Source organism: Cricetulus griseus (genome assembly GCF_003668045.3).
Source record: "Cricetulus griseus strain 17A/GY chromosome 1 unlocalized genomic scaffold, alternate assembly CriGri-PICRH-1.0 chr1_1, whole genome shotgun sequence".
NCBI classification, from domain to species: Eukaryota; Metazoa; Chordata; class Mammalia; order Rodentia; family Cricetidae; genus Cricetulus; species Cricetulus griseus.
Genome location: NW_023276807.1, coordinates 217,610,278 through 217,631,979, shown reverse-complemented (window position 1 = coordinate 217,631,979; position 21,702 = coordinate 217,610,278). Strand labels below are relative to the sequence as shown.

The following is a 21,702-nucleotide window of genomic DNA, read 5'->3' as shown; positions in this document are numbered from 1 at the left end:
GAGGGACTTTCAGCCAAGGCCTGTTGAGGATGGGATATCTTGGCAAAACATAGAGCTGACCAGAACCTACCACAGAAAGGGCAGCTTCACCCTTTTCTTCAACCCCCATAAATGCTTTGGTAGAAGCAGTTTCTCATAAACAGCTAAGTTCTATTGCAGTTACATAAATGTCATCCATTCAGAAAGGGAGAACACTGAAACCATTTTGTTTAAATGGAATTTATATAACAAGAAACCTGTGCGGCCTCATGCTTTAGAAGGTTATAGGAAATAAACAGCAACAGACAAGGACCAAGGTGCAGCCTGGCCTTGCAGTCCCTGGCATTCTCTTTGCTTTTCAGGGAGTTACTCTCCTTTGTAACTGCTTTTGTCTAAGCAGTTACAGATGGACTCAATTCCCACAACAAAGATTTCAGTTGAGCAATACACTAGGCTCAAACAAAAAGGACCTACATTGTGGAATTTTCAAAAGACTACATTTTCTATGGTATATACTATGCAAAGGCAAAAAAGTAAATTTGAAAAATGAATATGATCATTGCATCCCAAAGGATGTTTATACATTTCTGAAGTTTTTGGCATGTTACCAGGAAATCTTAGCATACCCAAGGACAGTTCTTGCTTAACTCAAGTTAACTGAAAACTTTTAGACTCTGGTGGATTAATAAACACTGCTTTTATGAGTAGATTTAACTTCATAATAGAAGTTTTAGAGATAGGCAGTCTTTTTCCCTAGTACCTCCTAAAATACTCTATCATTTTTATTATATTTCTTGTTATTTACTTCCCCTGCTAGCAGATAATTTCACTAAGGAAGGGACTTCTGACTGGCTGCATTCAGAGATCACAGTGCCTGGCATGGAGAAGGTGGCCTATGAATTGTCTGAATGACCAACTGGTTAAATTAGGCATGGCATAATTTGCTCATGACTTCAAGATTCCAGGTGAGTGTGATCCGAGCAGTACCTTGAAGGTTAGTTACAGTGTGGGTGCTGTGGCTGGGTTAGTGCTCCAGTGTCCAGGCTGACTGAAAATGACTAAAGCAGCCACTGTGCATATGATCATATCTCTCAGTGAAGACATTCTCAGGACTCTGCCTCAAAGCTCATTTTGACAGACAGCAACTCTTTGTGGCAAGGTGCCTTGCTTTTTAAATCTTAGAAATATTTACTTTTATTCATTTATTTATGTGTGTGTGTGTGTGTGTGTGTGTGTGTGTGTGTGTGTGTGTGTGTGTTTGCACATGGATAGGTGCACAAGCCTGAGAATGCTCTAAGAGGTCAGAAGGTGTTGGACTCACAGGATCTGGACTCACAGGTTGTTGTGAACCCTCTGAAGTGGATGCTATGAACCAAACTGGGGTCTTTTGTAAGAGCAGCAAGGACTCATAACCACTGAGCCATGTCAATATCACTCTCTACCTCAAATTCTTCTGTATCTAGTTGCTATTACTTTTCTTGCTATGTATGTATCTTTACCAGTTATCCTAAGTCTTTTTTAAAAATGTGATATTTACTTGTGAGTAAACAAAGAAAAAGACACCATAGCCATTCAGAACCTTGTTTTGACTAGATACCTTCCTTTCTTGAGAAATACAGAGTTCAGGGAGGGGCTGTGTTGTTTATAGCAAAAACCAAAACCAAACATTCTCTTCTCTAGAAGAGTTACAAAGGGAGGAAGAGGCTCCTACACACAGAGTTTGGACAAAGAATCTGAACAAGAAACCTGAAAAAAACTATAACTACATCCACTGAGCTAACATTTTGTCTTAAAAAGTATATTTGAAAAGAGGGAACTGTAATGGCTAATTTTGATTGTCAACTTGACTGGATTAACAAATGCCTGGAGATGCCTGGGAAGGCATCCGTGCAAAGGTTTCATGAGAGATTTGACTAAGGAGGGAAGACTCACTGAATGTGGGGGCACCATTGGCTGTGATGGGGTCTCATGCTAAATAAAAAGAAAGGAGAAAGCCACCCGAAGAGCAGCATTCACTTCTGGGTGCTTCCTGATCTGCTGAGGTGTGAGCAGGCAGCCTCGTGCTCCTGAGGCTGCAGCTTCAAGCTTCCTGCTGCCATGCCCTCCCTGGTCCAATGGGCTGTCCTCTCACACCATGAGTCCAAATGAGCCCTCCCTGAAGTTGCCGTCTGTCACAGCAATGAGAAAAGGAACCAATGTAGGAATAGTTGGTGCCAAAAACAAACAAACAAAACTGTTCATAAAGGGTATTTTCTTCAGTGTCCTTCCCCTTATGGCCTGAATATCTTACTTTTGTTGAAGACTGAAACGTATGTTTTTACTTTGGAAAGTAACTTAAAAGAGATGGACAGATGCGCGCCTTGTTTTAGAGTGGGAGGCTGCTCTCTGCACCAAAACAGGTCAACAGTGACCATTCTCCAAAACTGGGAGGTGCTGTGTGTTGCCTCTGCCCGTGGTATTTAATGTACTGCTACTAAACTGGCTTAGAGAGAAGTTCTGTGTTCCTTAGTCCCAATGTGAGAATCGTTTTTCTTTCTCTTTTGGCAATTTCTCATCTTTGAAAGCCTGCACCTATGCAGTTTAGTCACTGAAACATGTAGCTCAACTTTGACACTACCTTTCTGTGTTTCCTTTGAGTCAGGGCCCAGGCCAAGCCTTCTACACTGTTCTTTCATTTATGCTATTTGGAGGATCGAGAGAGGACAATTCATGACTCTGGAGAGGAAGTGATCTCTTCAGCAGCCATCACATTCACCTGGATCTTTTAGTACAAATATAATCGTTTGCATTTTGTTAACTTTTACTGGCATAACTGTCATACTTTGCATAAAAAATGGGCAGTCTTCAGATGCAGAATTGTTTCCCCACTCATTTCAAGGAGGATTAGAGAGCAGAGGCTAATATTTAGTTTAATCAATAACAAAGCCATATTTCTTGGCTTCTTCAAAAGGAAGTCTGAAAATCAAGGAGCTCCTATAAACAACAGTCATCTCAAGGTGGCCCCCTCCCTTGAGCAAGTTGCCCTGGATACAGTTTGGGCAAGTCATCTAATATGTACCATTTCACCTCATCACATGGGGGTGGTGGTAAAGTTTTGGTGCTTAAAGTCAGGGTCAACCCAAATGGTGAAACTTTGCCTGTGATCCCAGCAGGCACAATTATCCCCAGAGTCACTGAGCCCTCAAATGGCTACTGGTTCTTTATCTTCAGGCAGTCAAACACGAAAAGTAGAATCATAGAGGCTGAGGCCTTACTGGTGATGAGGGCAGAAGCCGGTGTCTGGACCATGGTAGGAAGTGCTCTACTGCTGAGCTACATCTCCAACCCAAAGCAGTGCAGGAAGACTGAGACCTCTTCCCTTGGGACTGACTGACCTGTTAACTCAAGAGGCCTGGCTTGGAAAGCAATGGTCAGGTAAAGCCAGGGGTAGGGCATTCTTTGACTTTTGGGTTCAATTTTGGGTGTTAGATTGCAATCGAATATTTCTGATGAGTGTGGGACACACCATTCTGGGGTGCAGGAGAAAGGAGGTTTGTGAGGTAGCAGTCTGGAGAGGTTGGGGCCGACATAGGCTCCCTAAAAAGCACTCATGTGGGATGGGGGCTACTTCAAAGACATGGCCCATTTCTTCAAATGTTGACAAGGGGCCACTTTCCAACACTGATCTTAACAACCTCCTGTGGCAGCCAAGTGGAAGGAGGGGCAACAGAAAGTAATCAGAAATCTCTACAGACTCAGTACAATTTTTCAAACCCCTGGCTTCTCTTGGAGAAGTGAAGGATACATTGGGAAAACCTCCCCAGGAGTGAAAGATTGCACTTAGGGCTCCTTATCAGCAACTTCCCCAGGTAAGAAGCCTGTGGGCTTCCACCGGCAGAGAGCCGTGAGTGTTAGGAATGCTCAACCTGGGTAAACACCTGGAAGAACTGTGCGTGTGTCTACAGAGGCCTGTACCACTGCAGGGACACTAAAGGAACCAGAGGCAGAGATCTTTCTACCTCTGCTCTTGCTTGGAAGTGTATGGGATGCGCCATCTTGGTCTAGGATGGACAAGGACATTGCCTTCTTCTTTGTCCTAACTCATGGCTCTGTAACATCTACATGGCTTCCTGGCACAACAGACCCGCAGACAAACAGACAGACAGACGTCAGACGACTTCTGTACCTGAAGAAGGATCTTGTTGCCATCGTGGTCCTCAGTCTGCCAGCGCCCTTCACTGATGGGGCTGCAGGGGTTGGGAAGGAGGGGCACCAGCTGCCCGATGTCCTTCACTCGGAACTCCAGCACCGAGGAGTCGGTGGGCACTGGGGTCTGGTCACAGGGCAGTCTTTTCAGGGAGAACTGGATGTCCACATCCAAGTTGGAGAAGATGGAGAAGATGCAGAAGTCTGCTTTCCGCTGGCTGGGGCTCCGGCGTAGGATCAGCTCATAGAAGCGGAGGCTGTCTGCATAGCTGTTGTGGCGACAGTAGATTGTAAAGCGAACAATCTCTTTGCCGTAGTGCACGGGCCGGATGGCCCACAGAGGGGTTCCAGGAGCCAGAGTGAAGAAGTCCTGACTGCACGGCAGGTAGGGTAGGAAGCGGCCATGCACACGTTCTGTGTGGTGGTGGCGCCAGGGTGGCTGCTGCAGCACCTGGTGCACCTGCAGGATCTGCTCCTCTCCATACTCCTCCTGCAGGAACAGCACCACGGCCAGTGCAGGCTGCGCACCCTTGGGGGACTTCCGTCTTCGCCTGCCTGTGCGCCGCTCAGAGACTCGGAACAGTGGGAGGTCAGGGTGAACCCATGCCAAAACCTTGTCGATGGCCTCCTGCAGTGGCTGAGATGCCCCTGGGTCTGCGATGATGTGGATGCTCACCAGGAAAGGGTCCTGTGCTTCCTCCACAGAAAGCTCACCTGGGAGCACACAGGAATGAATGAATGGATGGGTGGGTGGGTGGGTAGGTGGATGGATGGATGGACAGATGGATGGGTGGATAGATGGATGGACAGGTAGACCAATGATTGAGTGGATGGATGGATAGATGGATGGATGGATGGGTGGATGGATGGACATATGGATGAGTGTGTGGATAAATGGTACATGAGTGGATGGATAGGTAGATGGATAGATGAGTAGATGGATGTGTGAATGAATGAGTGGATAGTGGCTAAGTGTATGAAGTGATAAGTATTCCATTAAGAGAAACATTAATGATATATGTTGCCTTAACAGAAAGAGAAGCCAAATTCCAACTGAATGGAATCCATGACCTTAGATTTTGTGATCCCAAGTTCTAAAGAAGTAAAAAGGGCTATTGCTTTATGTTTGAGAGTGTTCATAAAACCTGGGTTCTGTCCAGCAGGTTGCACAATTTCTTCTAGATAGGAGAAGTCAAGTCTCTTGACTCAGAAAGCTCTAGGGGGCTCATGAACCCCTTTAGATATGAGCCTGTTGCCATAGGGCTTTAATAATGTTGGATCAAAACAAGAGCCTTCTAAAGCACCCACAATCTTTTGTTTTGCTTATTTCTTTGGTCTGTTTTATCCCTTTAATGGACTTTTAAGGGTGCTGTCCTATGTGTTTGGCACTGAGTGGGGCAGGAGCACCCAGTCTGGAATGGGGTGTTCCCTCTAATTTGCAGCTGAGGCATCGAGCACAAGGCTCACTCTCACTGAAGGAACCTGGGACTGTGCTGTTGCAGATATAGAAGGAACTTCCAGAGATGAGCACAATACCCCGGTGTTGTAGTGAGAGAAGTCAGGTAAAGTGGTGAGGCATGTATGCTCAGGTAAAGCTAATTTGTTCCACCCAGAATTTCACAAATCTTGAATGGGTCAATAACCCTTCCTATGTCCCCAGGCAGATACCTCTGTGGTGGTTTGAATGAGAATAGACCCATAGGCTCATATGTTCCTATGCTTGGCTTCTAGTTGGTGGAACTGTTTGGGAAGGGTTAGGAGGTGTGGCCTTGGGAAGAGGTGTGTCACTGGGGGTGGGTTTGAGGTTTCAAAAGCTTAAGAACATTTCCAGTTTGTTCTCTCTCTCTCTCTCTCTCTCTCTCTCTCTCTCTCTCTCTGTGTGTGTGTGTGTGTGTGTGTGTGTGTGTTTCTCTCTCTCCCATCCCTCTTCCTCGGGCTTGTGATCAGATGTGAGCTCTCAGCTACTGCTCCAGTGCCATGCCTGCCTACTGGCTGGCATACTCCTAGCTATGATGATCATGATGATGACACATCCTCTAGAATGGTAAGCCCCCAAATTAAATGCTTTCTTCTATAAGTTGTTTAACCTAGCAATACTTTGCCCTGGGGTGAGGCAGTTTGTTGGCCATAGTGGTATGTGCCCAGAGAAAGAGGCTTGGCCCTCAAAATGTACTGTGTGCCTTCACCTAAATGTGAAGGAGTCTAGGTGAATGTGCTATGGGTGCCTTCACCTATTCATGATTGATCTTAGGTGAATCCAGACATCTTTTGATCAAGTGTGAGAGGGATGGGGTGGAGTAGCAGATTTATCTGGAATTCAGGCCTGTCCTCACAATGTCCCTGGGTGTGAGGCACAGAGGAAGCAGTGGCCTGTGATGTCCAGGCAGTGCAGTGGGCTTTTAGCAGCCACAGTCCCAACCAGCCACAGGATACCAGGAGGTTTTCTAGAAGAATACACTCTACTGAGCCTGGGAGGAGAAAGGGGCAGGGTCACTCTAGCTGAGCACAGGCTAGATTAGACAAAGACAGATGTCAAGAGATCGGGCTCTGTCAGGGTTAGATTGCTGACCCAAGACACATGGGAAATAACAAGTGAGTGAGGGGACAGGAGACGCTTTTTATGTAGCGGTACTGAAGATGCAGGTGGAACTGGGGGTGGGAGTGAAAGAAGAGATGTCATGTGTCAGGCTACTTTGGAGGCACAAAGGGTAGCCTTGGAGGCCACCACCACAGAGCAGTGTGTACATAGTGGAGAGTGGAGCGCTCTGGTGTTTCTGTGATGTGTTGTTTAACAGAGAGGCCAACAGAAGAGAAAGACAGGTTTAAGGATGAAGACCAAGAGTTCTACTAGGCCACCTGGCCTGCATGGTAGTTAAACCAGGAGGCTGTCTCTTGGTTATGGAACTTTGATGCTACTGAAGTAGTGGCCAAATCCAAGAGCAGACCTGCTGCTTTTAGGCAGTGTGGTTATCCGATGTGTGTGTTTCCACTCAGATTTGAATTATGAAAATCCGTCATGGCAGCTCAGAGAGCAGTCAGACGGTTATTCTGGTCAGTTTTAGGCTAACTCTTTCTGACTAACTGGCTTCCTCCATTTCATTACACATTGACACCATCACCAGTGGCTAAAGCGAAGGCAGTAAAGATGGAACTGGTTCCTTTCCCCCAGCTGCAGCTCTTCAAAGGAAGGCTCCACAGGTACCAAAATGTAACTTCCCTCTCCCAGGCTGCCTCAAACTCCTAACTCCAGAGAAGTATGACTTTGCTAAACACTAGTCAAGTTCAACACAAATGGGAAAGGACAGATCAGCTTTGAACAAGAAAGTGATGAAGAAGTTTAGTCAAGGAATTACAGACGGTTTCCGTCAGGGAAACAAAGAGTAGGTGGAGCACAAGGAATGTTGGGAAAAGAAGTTGTCCAAGAAGTGAGGTGGTCCCTTTAAGATCCAGACCCCTCGCAGGGTGTACACATAGCCAGAGGCCTGGAGTGAACAGAAGTTCTTATGAAAAGACTGAGTACACGAGCTCATTTAGTCCCGGTACAACCCTTGAAGTGGCTGAGGTCATTGCCTCTATTTTACAGAGCAGAAAATCAAGGCACAGAAGCCAGTTACCCACCAGGAGCAGCAGAGGCAGAACCCTCTCTCCGGCACAGAGGCCTGTGAGCCCCTGTATCCCTCCTCTCTGCTGCACCTGTTTGCCAGGGGATGCTCAGCTGTCATCCTGCCCTCCCAGTCTGGCTATGCTGCTCCACCTCTCCCCACTCTGCAGCCCCTTCTCAGCCACCAGCTTTGTGTCTCAGATGTTCATTTGCATTTCCTGCCTCTGGCCCTGGGTCTTTAACAAGCTTTAACAGAAGTCACCTCCCTCTTGGCTCCTGCAGGAGTCTTTATGTCTCAGTAATGGTCTGGAGGATGACACAGGCCAGAGCCACAGGTGGTGCCCAGGAAACAAAACCCAACAAAGATTTCAAGAAAGCCCACAGGTGGGCAGGAGAGCCTGGGTATGAAGAAGCCAGGGGAGTGGGGACTAAATTTCCCAAAGACTCTAGAATTGTCAGGGCCCTCAGCATTATGCCACCTCCTGCAGCCACATAAAGGTTTCCCAGAGAGCAGGCACAAAGGCTGAAGCCTGCATGGATGGCTGTGTGTTTACAGCTTTGCAAAGGGCAGACTGCCCAGCCTGGGAGAGTGAGCTGGGCTGAAAAACATTGCACTCTACCCCTGAGTGCTGGCAACCAGGATGCAGCTGAGATCAAGCAGGTGGAAGACAAGACTGGCGTCTGAATTGTGCTTGTACTGCACGAACCTGGAGCCAGGAAGAGGCTGAAGTCCTGGCACAGCCCAGCTCTGAAGAACAGGCAGTGACAAATGTATGCTTGTTGGTGCTCACTGCGCATGACCCCGAAACAGCTCTGAACTGTCATGGGGCACTAGGGTTACAAGTGCATCTCTATGGCACCGATCAGGAAACCAAGTATTTGAGGGGAAGGAGAGAAAATGTGAATAATTAATTGTCATGAAAAGCCTCCAGACCTCCCGGGAGAAGCAGAGATGCTGCGCCAGGATGCACTCTGCCTTTATCATATCTATTACCTGTCTTTTCCAAGGACCCCAGGGAGCACCTGCCCTATCAGGGTAAAACACAGCAAAAGCAACACCAGAAGGACTGCAGAATGTTGCCTGAGAGGCTGGGAGCTGCCACAAGGACAGGGCTGGCTTCCAATTAGCCGGATATCCAGAGAGGAAAGGGAGGGCTCCTCCTGTGGCTACAGGATCAGACTGGAGCAGTTCCAGTGTCAAGGAAAGCAGGGTCGAGGCCAGACCTTCTCAAGAAAGGATGTGCAGCCTGCCCAGGCTTTCTACACTCCCCCAACTTTCTTCTGTCATGTAGACCCCCAGTTCTTTTTGGCTACCAAAACGCAAGAGAAAAAAAGTAGACAACAGCAAACACTTAAGTGCTTATTATCTGTCAACTACTGTCCTAAAACCATATTTGTGTGATCTCATTTAATCTTTGCAACAAAATGCTAGAGGTGCGTCTTTCCCACTTGGTGGCTAAAAGGCGGAGTTGCTCAAGGCCCTTTGGCTAGAGAAAGCAAGGGTTATCTGAACTCCAAGTCTCCCCATTCACTATGTCATCACCTCATGAACCTTCTTTGTCCCAAGCCTTAGTTTCCTTGGCTGGTGTTGTGTGGTGTTTTGATCTTACTCTGACAATAAAATTTGCTTTGAGTCAGAGGGCAGAGCTAGCTACTAGTTGACCAAAATTAACCATAGAGGTTTTGGAGGACTGAGGACAGATAGAGAGACAGGAAGTAGTAGGGCGGGGCTAAGAGAAGGTCTTGGTCTTTTGAATGGACGAATGAAAGAGATAGGAGGTTGCTGGACACTCTTCTGCCCTGACCCTGATCATTCAGGTTCTTACCCCAATATCTGACTCTCAAGTTTTGATTGATAAGGTATAATTAGGTAAGCGCATCAGGCTGGGGCTCTAGACCTGCTCTCCAGCTTCTTTAGTTAATTTGAGTGCATGATCCTGTTATGAACCAGCTTACCACTTCACACGATACTTTGTGCAATGGAGGAGAGGGCAGGGGACCAGGGCCTTTCTGCTTGTTGAGAGACTTTGGGATACTTGATGATCACTTGGCTGTCTTGGTGCTTCCTGCATAGGGACCCTCACCACCTCTCTCTCCAAACCAGGGCCACACACTAGCCTTGCCTGCACTAGCTCCCACCATCTGGTTCGTGCTGCTGGCCATGTTTAGCTGAATGTTAAGATCCAGTCTTCCAAAGTCACCCTCTGAACTAGTCTTACCATATGACAAACCCAGATCTGCTTTCCTGGATTTCTGAACAACAGTTGATCTCGCTGTTATTGTGTTCTCAGTTTGTCACTGACAAGTGGCAGTTCATTCATTTAATCAAGGAATGCTTATTGAGCATCTACTATGTGCTATGTAGGGGTGTGTGTGTGTGTGTGTGTGTGTGTGTGTGTGTGTGTGTGTGTACACAATAAATAATACATAAATAGATGCAACTACTTTACTTAGCAAACATGAGTTCTGGGCACACACAGGAAGAGGTATCCAAGGCAGCATTCCGAACCAGGTACTGTCAACTGAACAAATCACTCAGCACCTTTCCAGTGCCAAATGTCCACCAATAAATACCCTGTGCCCTGAGCACCTAGGAGGATCAGGATCCTGAGTTAGGGCACCTCCAGCTCTGTGGGCTCTTTTAGGAAAGTAAATCTGTTTGCCTCTCTAAAGCATCACTCAGGCAATGAAGTGCTCCAGGTATGGATATGACTGCCATGTCAACCAGACACATGTAACCCAGTAGTGGAAAACACAGGTTAGACATGCAATTGGCTCACCTAGGGCGCAGGCTGACACTGAACCAAGAACAGGCCAGAAGGCAGGAGGGAAGTTCCTAGTTACAAGGAACACAAAATCCACAGAGGGCTATGCCCTCCCATTAAGGAGCATCAGAAAGGGATACAAATTTCTTCCTGGGAGAGCCATTCCTCCGAATGTAATGAATAACCTGTTTTCTTTGCTTTTAGTGTGTTCTAAAAGGACAATTATTTGCATCTTTTAACTAATGAGAAAATCATGAGCAATTCCCTCAAGCGACCAATATTTAGGATAAAAATCTCAGACATCCTCAATTTTTGGTAATTTTATAATCTCAATAGTAAGATTGGCAGGGAAGTAACTGGGCAATCCCTAGCTGAATTCATAGCATAAGTAGTATGGCCCCTCCCTTCATGTCAGGTTCTGCAGTTTCCTGCAGTGCAGGACTGAACACAGGCTGCAGTGGTTAAGCTGAAACCTCAATTTTCACTTGGCAGAGAACAATAAGGACTCTTTGTGTTCTCTGGGCCCTTTCAAGCTTTTGTAAGAAAGATGCCTTGGCTACAGCTACAGTCTCTTGGGCTCTCTCAGTTTTCACCATTTGTACAGAGACGATGTCATGGACCTGGACTTCTACACACTGAGCTAGTCTGAAACCAGGACAATATTAAGAGAAAAGAACACAGTCAGGAAGGTGGACAGCATGGCCCTTTTCTCCACTTAGAAGCAGGACTTCCATTTTACCTTAAATGTACATCTAAGCCCCATTCAGGCTGTGTTCTGAAACATCCCATGGGAAGGAGAGAAGAGCAAAGGCAGCCACCAAACAGTAAGAAAAGACACTTGAGATGGGCATAGCCTGACACAGATTCTGAGAGGGCCATTAGTTAGTCTGAGAAGATAAGAATACAACTAGAAACAAACATACTAGAGGATTTATGTTTAAACAGTACAATGATTTTGAAAGCTTCTGAGTAGGTGACCTAGGTCTGTGGCATACTGAGGTCCTCTGCCTAGTGAGTGATATGCTAAGGCCCCTCTGTATACCTTGTTAGAGACCCCAGTGAGACTGTGGCATTGTACCCTGTCTTAGTTAGGGTTTCTATTTCTGTGAAGAGACACCGTGACTATGGCAACTCTTAAAAGGAAAGCATTTACATGGGGCTGGCTTACAGGTTCAGAAGTTTAGTCCACTGCCATCGTGGTGGGAAGCATGGTGGCACATAGGTAGACATTGTGCTGGAGAATTAGCCAATAGTTCTACATCCAGATGGGCAGGGAGCAGGAAGAGAAATGCTAGGTCTGTCTTGAGCATCTGAAATCTCAAAGCCTATCCTCAGTGACACACTTCCTCCAGAAAGGCCACACCTACTCCAGCCAGGCCACATCTCTTAATAGTGCCACTCCATATGAGCCTATAGGGGCCATTTTCATTCAAACCACCACAAACCCCAAAGCTTTCTTTCTGCTCAGAGATTTCAATTCTTTCTAAAGCACACAAAGGGCTTGTCACACTCCCCTGTAGCAAAGGCACCCTGAGGTAGTTGCTCTCTTAATATAATCTTACAGGTTTGAGGATGTGACGGCTGGGTATGGAAGCAATAACTCCAGAATTAAAATCCACTTAGTTTCAGGAAATTAAACAAATCTACTGCAACAAAACAGACAAAAGGAAGACGTAGCCATCCCTGAGCTCATGGGGCTTGTTAACTAGAGAACTCCAGGCCTCTTTTGTCTTACATGGAGCTAGGAACAGGGTCTTCACAACTACACTAATAAGATTTATCTTAAAGGGATTTCTTCTGACAGGGTGTTAAGCAATAGGTAAACTTTCTGTTGTATTTATTCAAAGACAAGACACCACGTGCATGCTAGAAAAGTACTCCCCAACTGCCCGTGCAGGAAACCAGACCTCTAACACAGTGCTGGTCTTGTTTCTGGTCAAGTTAGAAACACGGGGAGTGGAACTTGGGGACTTGTTTTGGCTTAAAAGTTAGTGGAAGGGTCAAGCCTTTTGGCATCCTTTGGACGGCACTGACACACTCTCTGTTCTTGTCCCAAGTGCCCCATCACACTTTGTAGGAAGCCGGTTCCTGCATTATCCATTACAATAATAGGTGCCTGAAGACACCAAGTTGTAAATTACTTCACAGGCGCTGGGTAATCTCCATTCCTTTGATCTCTGCCTATCCCGTGGCTCATTTTGGCCTGAGGAGCTGAAGCCATTCATAGGGTAACACGTCCCAGGCGGCTGGTCAGCCTTTATAAGGGATGGTTTTCTTGGTTTAGGGTCTCCACTCTGGTAAAATGCATTAAAGCTTGTCTGCAGAAGGATCCGAGTGTCCCGTGTATGATTTCTTGCTGGCGAGAAATACAGAGCGCGGGACAACACTTCAGGCTCACTTGAAGAGAAAGCTGCCAGGACATAAATACAAACCAAAGACAGCTGGGACATTTCATCTGGATCTTTGTTAGCAGGCCAGGTTAGGCCATTTTCCCAGGTGGACTAATCAATGCTGGTTCTAAAAGCAGAATGAATGAGTATCTTCCAACCTGCCCTTTGGGTCTTTAACCTTTGCTGCAGTGTCCACTAACTCTGACGTGCCGAATCTTGCTAAGGCCCTAAAGGATCAAAGGAAAAGACATAGCTGCACACTCACTTCTCATCATTGTGACAGAATGCCTAATTGGGACAACTTAAAGTAGAAAGAATTTATTTTGGCTTGTGGATTGTGAAGGTAGAATTCCTCATGCTGAGGAAAGTGTGGTGGAATCCTTAGTGGTGAGAGTGATTCTGGTGGTAGTGGGAGCTTGAAGGGGCTTGCTCACATTGCGGTGGATTAGCAGAGAGCTCAGGCTGGAATTGGGCTAGACATAACCCTAACTCCTGCCTCTACAGCCCCATGCCTTAAAGATCCAACAACCTCAGAAAACATTGCCACTCCATGGGGACCATGTATTTAAACACATGTGCCTATGGGGGATGCTTCACACCCAAGCACAACAATAGCTCATCTTTGTTCCTGGAATTCAGTACCATGTGATTGAGAAAGAAAGATTCTGACACACAGACGTAGGAAAAATACCCATGGGAGGTGCTTAGTTCCAAGCAACGGGGAGGATGAAATGCAAGGATATGAAGCAGGTTTTCCTTTCCCACAATCTTTCTACTACTTCGAGGGCCCACATCTGCAAATTCCTGGCTTTATTGCTTTAGAAACAGAAAAACACAAGAATCAACATTCTGACGTTATTATGTTTTTCAAATTACAGCAGAGGAACTGGTCCAAAGGACAAGGCTTCCTACTGCAACAGCAGTGCTGGTAGGGATGACAACTGATGGTGCCCTCTATGCGGCCAGCTCACAGAAAGACCTCCACTGTCTCGGCTGTGACATATGACCCCCATTCATGTTAGCCTCAATATCCTCAAGGCTGAGGCAACAGTAGATGAACAATGGAAGTGTAGAGAGAGCCCCACAGTTGAAAGACTCATAACAACAACAACACTGAATGCTGTTCTTCCCTGCACAGGTCACACAGCTTAACACCACTTCCTTTACGAGTCAGTGATGATGCCAGAAGGTGTCACAGTGAGACAAAAATAAAAGATGGAGTGGGGACAGATGGAACATATCTTTCCGCCCATAACCACTGTGCCGTATGAAACAACAGCTTAGCAAACATGCAGAAAGGGGTAAAGGAAGAAGGAAGGAGACTCACAGGCCTCCTCAGTCAGTTCTGATTTGGGGCAACCCAGATGGTAACATCAGCATATGCAGCAGAAACGTCTAAGTAAAATCTTTAAATAGACAGCTTCTGTGAAGTGAAGAGGAAGCAAGATGGCTTTTTCTATGAGAATAGCATCTAAGCAGTTTCTTACTGCGTACGTAGTCTCTGCAGCCATCACCCCACACAAGATGAAGCATATTATCCCTAACACCCTTGACTAACACCGGCCATGCATGAGAGCCCTGTCTAGGGCTGCAGTCATCTGGCCATGCAGTAACTCACCATGTCACTCCCTTGCAAACAGACCTGTATGTGAATATCATCATTGTACCAGAGCAAGGTCTAAAACACCAGGAAAATGGAGACGGTCTTATTTGGGGCTCATTTGCTAGACACGGTTAAAATTTGCCTTGTGTCACAGTAGAGTACACATTCAAAACCCCAAGAATTTCCTCCATTCAGAAATGAGTGTACCTCTCCCAAGTGCTATAATGTGGCTTACGGTATCCATAAGGTTACAACCATACAACAGTGTTGTTAAGCAGCCAACAGTACATCAAACAGCACTGTTCCTGTTGCTAATCAGCTCCTCAGAAATGAGGAAGAAGGAAAATAAGGAAAGTGTGATAGACTGAACGGGGGCACAGAAGCCCCACAGCTAACTTCATCTAGGGACACTGGAGAGTTTTCTTTTGATGGTTTCCTTGTGTTAGGGATGGGCATGTGAGTTTTCGTCTAAATCTGTCTGCATTGCTGTCCTTCGCTAACCATGAAGTCAGCAAATTCAATGGCTGCTAAAGCAGTTCTTCATGAGGATAATGAGTAGATAGATTCAGGTTTTGTTAGATCCTATGGATTAGGACTCTGAAGAACATCTGCCCTGAGAATCACAGTCATGTGTTAAAAGCAAAAGGGAAATATGATTATAATATTTCCAAACAGACCAGAGTTAAAGTTGATGCTGGCGGGTCTTCCAAAATACTGATCTTCCTTTTGAGGGAGCGACATGATAAAAATGGCTCTAAGGAAGACAAATCCGTCAATAAGTGGTCACCTCTAATAAACAGGAAGAAAACGATGACTCTGGTTCTGCGGGGTCTGTGTGGAGCTCCTGCACAGCATGAGCTGCAGGCAGGCAGGCAGGAGGCTGTCTCTGCCACCTACGCTTTTCAGGCAGCAGTTAAGCTGGTGATTGAACCACAGTGAACTCCTCTCCAACAAGCTATGGGATTCGAGAAGGTAACCAGTATAAAAATGCCATTCTTTGATGCTCCAGTAAGTACCCTGGAACAGCAAGAGGAAGCAGAAACCCCTGAGAAATCAAAAGGAGATAACCTGAAAGAAAAGATGTCCTGGGGACAGGAGGCACGGCCATCAGGTTCCAGCAGCATGGCAGGAATGACAAGCAGGGTCTTGGCTCCTGGCTAGCTTCAGTGCCTTGCAGCCAGCCAGGACGCCTGGACTTTCTAATAGGAAAAGACCCATAGCTCCTTTATTTCTCTTGTGGTAAGGAGCCAGGGGAGCTGACAGATATCTTGAGCTTGTAGCCAGGGCCACTTTAGACCCAAATTGGGGGGGGGGGCAAATATAGCTAGTTCTTCGTCTATTTCTTAAATGCATGATTCTGGGGTCAGAGAGCCTTAAGAAATGTCATATGTTCCTCAAAATGTAAATTTTAAACTCCCAGTACCTTGTAGGAGTAATTCTCAAGTGTGATTATAATCTCTGTGTGAGTGGAAATATCCAATCACATGGGCTCAGAGCTCAGCAGCATTACATGACACACTTAATTTTTCTTCCTAGTATAATTGTTGTTTTCCTTTCATTTTGTTTATAAAATTTGCCCCTTTTATTCAAGCCACTTAAGAATGCAAATCATGCCTCATAGCTTGATGATCTCACCAGAGTTCTGGAAACCCAGCTTAAAATTCTGAGAGTGAATGGAATTCCTCTTCCTTTATTTCAGTGAAATTCTCTTAGGGTCACAGTGTGCTGAGCTTTTCAGAGAGCGCGAAAGTGGAGCTGGTTTTCTCCAGCCACCTCTAAAGAGCAAATAAACCATTTGTAACTGGGAAAAATTCACCGCCCCCCCCCAAAGAAACCACACATTAAACCAACTCCTTAGCTATGCACCCCCATGGTTGGATGGGCTCAAAAGATATGAGTGCAAGTGAGACTCCAGGATGACAAAGAGGCCTACCCATCAATTGGCTCAATCTTCCTTGCCTCAGAGATGGACAGTGAGGGGAATAAAAAACAGTCTCTGCCTCTGGTCCTGATCTCTTTGCAAACCTTGGCTTGCAGTCAGCAAATAGTGTGGAGAAGCTGGGGTTTGTCTAGTACCAAGGAATTCCTTTTCCCAAAGTCTGGCATTTAGACAAAAGGCAGCATTCTCTCAGGAACTTGAGAATAGTCTCTATCTGCTTACAAGGAATCATTCTCTTTATCTCTGGCAAAGGGACTCAGGACTCTTCCATTAACACAGTCTGTGGTGCCTATTAGCACATCAAGGTCTATGCTTGCTTCCAGGCTCCTTCATTCCCTACTTACACTTCAAAAACTTCCAGCCCAGCTCACAGGTTCCCCCTCCCAGACACCTGTTCCCTTTAAACCCCAGGAATTTTCCCTCATTGCTTCTTTCTGTTTTCCCAAGAGACAGCCTTGGCAGTGTGGAATAAACTTTCCCCCTTTCACCCATGGAGTGGCTATTCTGGTTTCCTTACTGCACCCATTTCATTATCTGGTACTGAAACCTGGGACTGGCGTGTATGACTTCCCTTCCAAGGAACTTGGCCTCTCTGCACTAAGCAACCCATCAGATTTTCCTTAAGTATGTATGCATCATTTCCTGGCTCCTGCCATCTGTCAAATTTGATGCCAGATTCTCAAAGTCCACCTCTCCTCCTCTCCCAGTCTCTTTGGCTCCTGGAGCCGACTATACCCAGGTAGCCAGATCTCTCTTCTAGATAAGTGTCACCATGGAGCTGCTTGCTTTGTCTACTATTATTACAAAAATCACACCAGTTCCACTGGGCGCCAGTCACAAGGACAAGGGCCACCTTTCCTCTGTGGTTTGAGATAGTTTTCTCTCTGACAAGTTTCTCATTCCACTTGGGGATACCCCTGATGGAAACTCTTGTCACAATGACAGTTTATCCACCCCAGCTACTTTCTTGCCTCCCCTTAGGAGGTGCAGTCCATGGGTGATGCCTGTGACCTTTTCCTTGTCTCTTCCCCTAGGAGCTGCCTGCAATCCTGAAGCTTCCTTAAGCCCATCCTGGCCTGTGTGACCCTGTTCTCAGCTCCTACCTGCAGCTTCTGCTGCTTTAGGCTTCCTCCTAAAGTTTCCTCTCCCCAGCAGAGCTGCCTGTGCCTTATGCCCTCCTCCTGCAGAAGCAGGAGCCCATCTGGGCCACTAGGTGCTTTCTCTGCCTCTTTCTGTCCTGTCTGTGTCTGTGTCTGTGTCTGTGTCTGTGTCTGTGTCTGTGTGTCTGTGTCTGTGTCTGTGTCTGTGCCTGTGCCTGTGCCTGTGCCTGTGCCTGTCTGTGTCTGTCTGTCTGTCTGTCTGTCTGTTTGCCTGCCTCTCTCTCTCTCTCTCTCTCTCTCTCTCTCTCTCTCTCTCTCTCTTCTCTCTCTCTCTCTCTCTCTCTCTCTGCTCCCTCCTGGAGCTTATAGAAATTCCCTCCAGCAGAATTTCATTTTGCAACCCTTTCTCCTCCTCAGATTATATACAACTTGGCCTCAGTACAGACAGATCAATGGCCAAAAGTTGGCTCACTTGATTTTCAAATTGTCACAATCGTTAACAACTGCCAATGCATGAAACAAATGATCCTCAAATCTCTTATATCTAAACTTGCTCTACCCTACACTTCCAAAAGTCTATTCCCACTCTTAAAAACTCTTATCTTACAATTTCTCTGAGCTCTGCTCTCAAAAAAAATCTAAGACTATGCTGTAAATGCCATCATAGGATAGAACAAATAAAGTCTGTAACAAAATTAGGCTTAAAACTCATAACAAAAGGCTTATAGCTAAAAAATCTACACATAGGTAATCTTAATTTGCTTCAATTTACTATAACACGTGATTCAACTCTTGTTTAAAATGTACTATATATGTAATTTAGGTTCAATTCTTGTTTAAAAAATAGATCTACCAAAAAATATTTAAAATACCAGCCATATGGTTGCCAGCCATCTTTACTAAGGTTAAAGGGTACATGCCATGTGACTCCATCATCAAGATGACCACATGGTACAAACCAACTAAGGTAACACTCACAAGACTTCTTGGTACCATTGATCCCTTGGCTTATTATTGTATCTCCTTTTAGACCAAGGAAGCAATAGCAGATCTCCAAAATATTTTGTTTTGGTATGGATTTTTGTATGATGATAAACTCCTAAGATTATAAAGATATACCCAGGCTAACAAAATCTAACCTAGACTATTACATTTTTTGTGCCAACTGTGTTCAATACCAGGCTTCTAAAATTTTTAAGTAAGGGACAACATATGTTTGATAAATAAGGTATGTCTGATAAAATAAGGTTTATAAATCCCTAAGATCTACTCAGCCTCACAGTAATATATGTCTAGCCTCTTTGTCGTTGCTAACTTTGTTAAGATTTAGTTATTTGGGTAAATTGAGTCATACAAGAACCTGTGATAGTCTGTAACGGTACAGTATAAAAGGATCAGGAAAGTAAGGTTCCCAGCTTCTCTAGGGATTGCACTTATATTTTAAAGTTTTGTTTTGAGGCTAAAAGATCTCCAATTAGATCTTCAACTCAAAATTTTAAAGCTCAAATTTAACAGGGATAAAAATGTAAATTCTTAATCTTATAAAAACTACTAATGTATAAACTGTTATATAATTCATTTAGCGATGAGCTTTATTTAGCCTCCTGTATGTGTTTAAAACAAGTTGTTTGTTTAACATGGTTTTGCTTACTAGATTATAGTCCTCAAACTCTTAGAGATCTGCTGAATATGGCATTCAAAATGTTTAATGAAAAAGTTTCCCATAGTGGACAGAAATGCCAGCTCCTAGCTGGAACCCTATGGTCTCCAAAGAAGACAGATGGGGCATGAGAATGCCACCTGGATTGTGGTAACACTAACCATTGAGAAAAACTGCCCCATACTTTGCCTGCTTCCAGGGCTCTGCTCAAACTCACACTGTTGGGTTGACAGTTGTGCTCTACTTGGTTAAAGTAAGGTCAACCATCCCAAGTTCCTTTTCCACAAAAACAAAATAAAACAAAACAAAAAACAAAACAAAACAAAAAAACTCTCAGAGCTTCTGGGTCTGGCAGCCAAAGGCCGATGCTGTTCTGTGTGGCAACTGTAGAGTTAGAGCTGTCCTATATGACAGCCAAAGACTGACTACTTCTGCCTCCAAGGAAGCCATTGTGACCACAGGAGCCTAGGGCAGCAGTCTTGGTTGTAGGTAAGACTCTGACATTTTAATTGATACATTTGGATTATAGCTCTTCCTATATTTTATCCTTCTCAGATCTCTAGTGATATTGACTGGACTAAATGTGGCTTTAACAACAAGAATACCCCAGTGTCAACAGGAAGTAGTCATAGAAACACCCCTTATCACTTATTATGAACAAAAGGCTATGATGTTAGGTCTCAAACCCAGGCCAAATAGCTGAGGATACGTATTTAACACATCAAAGCAGATTCTGGATGCCAGTTTCTCCCAGCATCCCCCAGTCCCTATCTGTTACAGGGTCTTCCTTGCTGGCATACCAGCCCCCTACCCTAAACTCTCCAGTCCAGGGGTGGGTTGCCCTTCCCACAGCAGCTCTTCCCTAATAGCCCAGCCATTTTGGCCATGCTGGACTTTTTTCCCCTTTACCCCTTTGGCCTCTTGGTGTCCTGGCTCTCCTCTCTCCCCTTCCTCTCTCCTCACATGGTCCCAGCTCAAGATCATGTTCACTCTGGACTCTCCCAGATGTCTCTGCCTCTGCCTGTATTCTTCCTTTTATCTACAATAAACTTTCTCTTCCACATACTTAGGAGGGTTATTTATTTATTTATTTATTTATTTATTTATTTATTTATTTTCATTCAGGGCTGAAAGCCCTCATGCTGGAACACTACAGGCCCCAGAGGTGATGTTTACTTCCTTGTATTTTCATTCTGGGTCAAAGAGAGCAAGGCCCAGGTTCTTCTGTTTTCTCCTATACACGCACATTTAAGGAATCAATTGAACCTGCTGGTCAAACAGGGGGACCATGCCATACTTAGTCCTTGTGATGGAGAGAGACCTCCGAAATAGAATCTTCAGGACAATGGCACACTTATCATTCTGCCCCTACTCTGCTCTTTGAGTATGAGTATTTAGGTCCGGAAGATGTGATTTTAACAATCCACTTGGAAAAGCATATTACATCATGGTGATAATATTTGTGTTTTTCACAGTAGACTTTAGGCTTAACTAAAAAAATCTTTTCAGAAAGTGCACTCTCCTTTAATGACTGCCCAAGGGGCCCTCTGCCTGAGGGTGGGGCCTAGCTGAGGCAGGGCAGCTGTGACCCACCAGTATTCTTCAGTATCGGGAGAGGGCTGCTGACCCCTCAGAACTAGAGATAAACATCTAATGAAGACCTGGCTCAAAGGATAAGAAAATGACTAAGTAATATCTTTAGGAAAACTTTAAGAGCAAGAGCTGGGCTGGGAATGTAGCTCAACAGCCCCTTGGTTATGGGAACTATTGACACGACAGGTGCTCCAGAGATCAGAATTTCCCCAGGAGTCTTGTACTGGAAGGGTGGGGGTGGGGCGACAGTGGCCTACACACTGACCCAGACTGCTTGTTTCTACTTACCTCTGGCCCTCTACTAAAAATCATGATGGACTTAGGTTTCCTCATCCCAGTGTTGTCACACTGGAAAAAAACAAAAAACAAAACCACACCTCTGTCTCTGCTTTTCATTGTAACCCGTGTCTTTTAGTTGGTGCACTGATGGGTGACCAAGCCTGGCTTGATAGGGCTGCCAGGCTTTGACCCTGAAAACCCTGGTAACACTCTTGCCTTTCTCTTCTCTTTCTCCTGTTGAGAATAAGGATGTGAAGATAGTTGTATTGGTGGTAGCCATATCATCACTTTCAGGCAACCTTAAGGATGGAAGCCAAAAGCTGAGCATGGTGTAGCTGAATGATTGGAAATGCTCCCCTGATCTGCACTACCTCCTTGGCTGTGGTCATTTTCATGATAGAGGAGAATAAATCTCTATTTGCTTAGTGATTATTTTTCTTTATCATTTGTAGCCAAACACAGTTCCTGATAGAAACACACACTGTATATGAGGTCTCATGTGTGAGGAGTGAACACCATGACTTCAGGGGAAAGGAAGAATAGTGACTTAGTCCTGATCCCTGCTGCCCCAGAGGAACTACAACTCCAGACTGCAACTAAGACAATGG

General features: G+C 45.3%; 1 protein-coding gene across 1 annotated transcript in view; it reads right to left on the bottom strand.

The window, feature by feature from the left end:
• Positions 1 to 21,702, bottom strand: part of Fam124a (family with sequence similarity 124 member A) — a 51,337-nt gene that overhangs the window by 15,565 nt on the left and 14,070 nt on the right. The window contains exon 3 of the mRNA XM_027390368.2: positions 4,145 to 4,878. Within this exon, the coding sequence (XP_027246169.1) occupies positions 4,145 to 4,878 (734 nt within the window). The remainder of the gene's footprint in view (positions 1 to 4,144; positions 4,879 to 21,702) is intronic.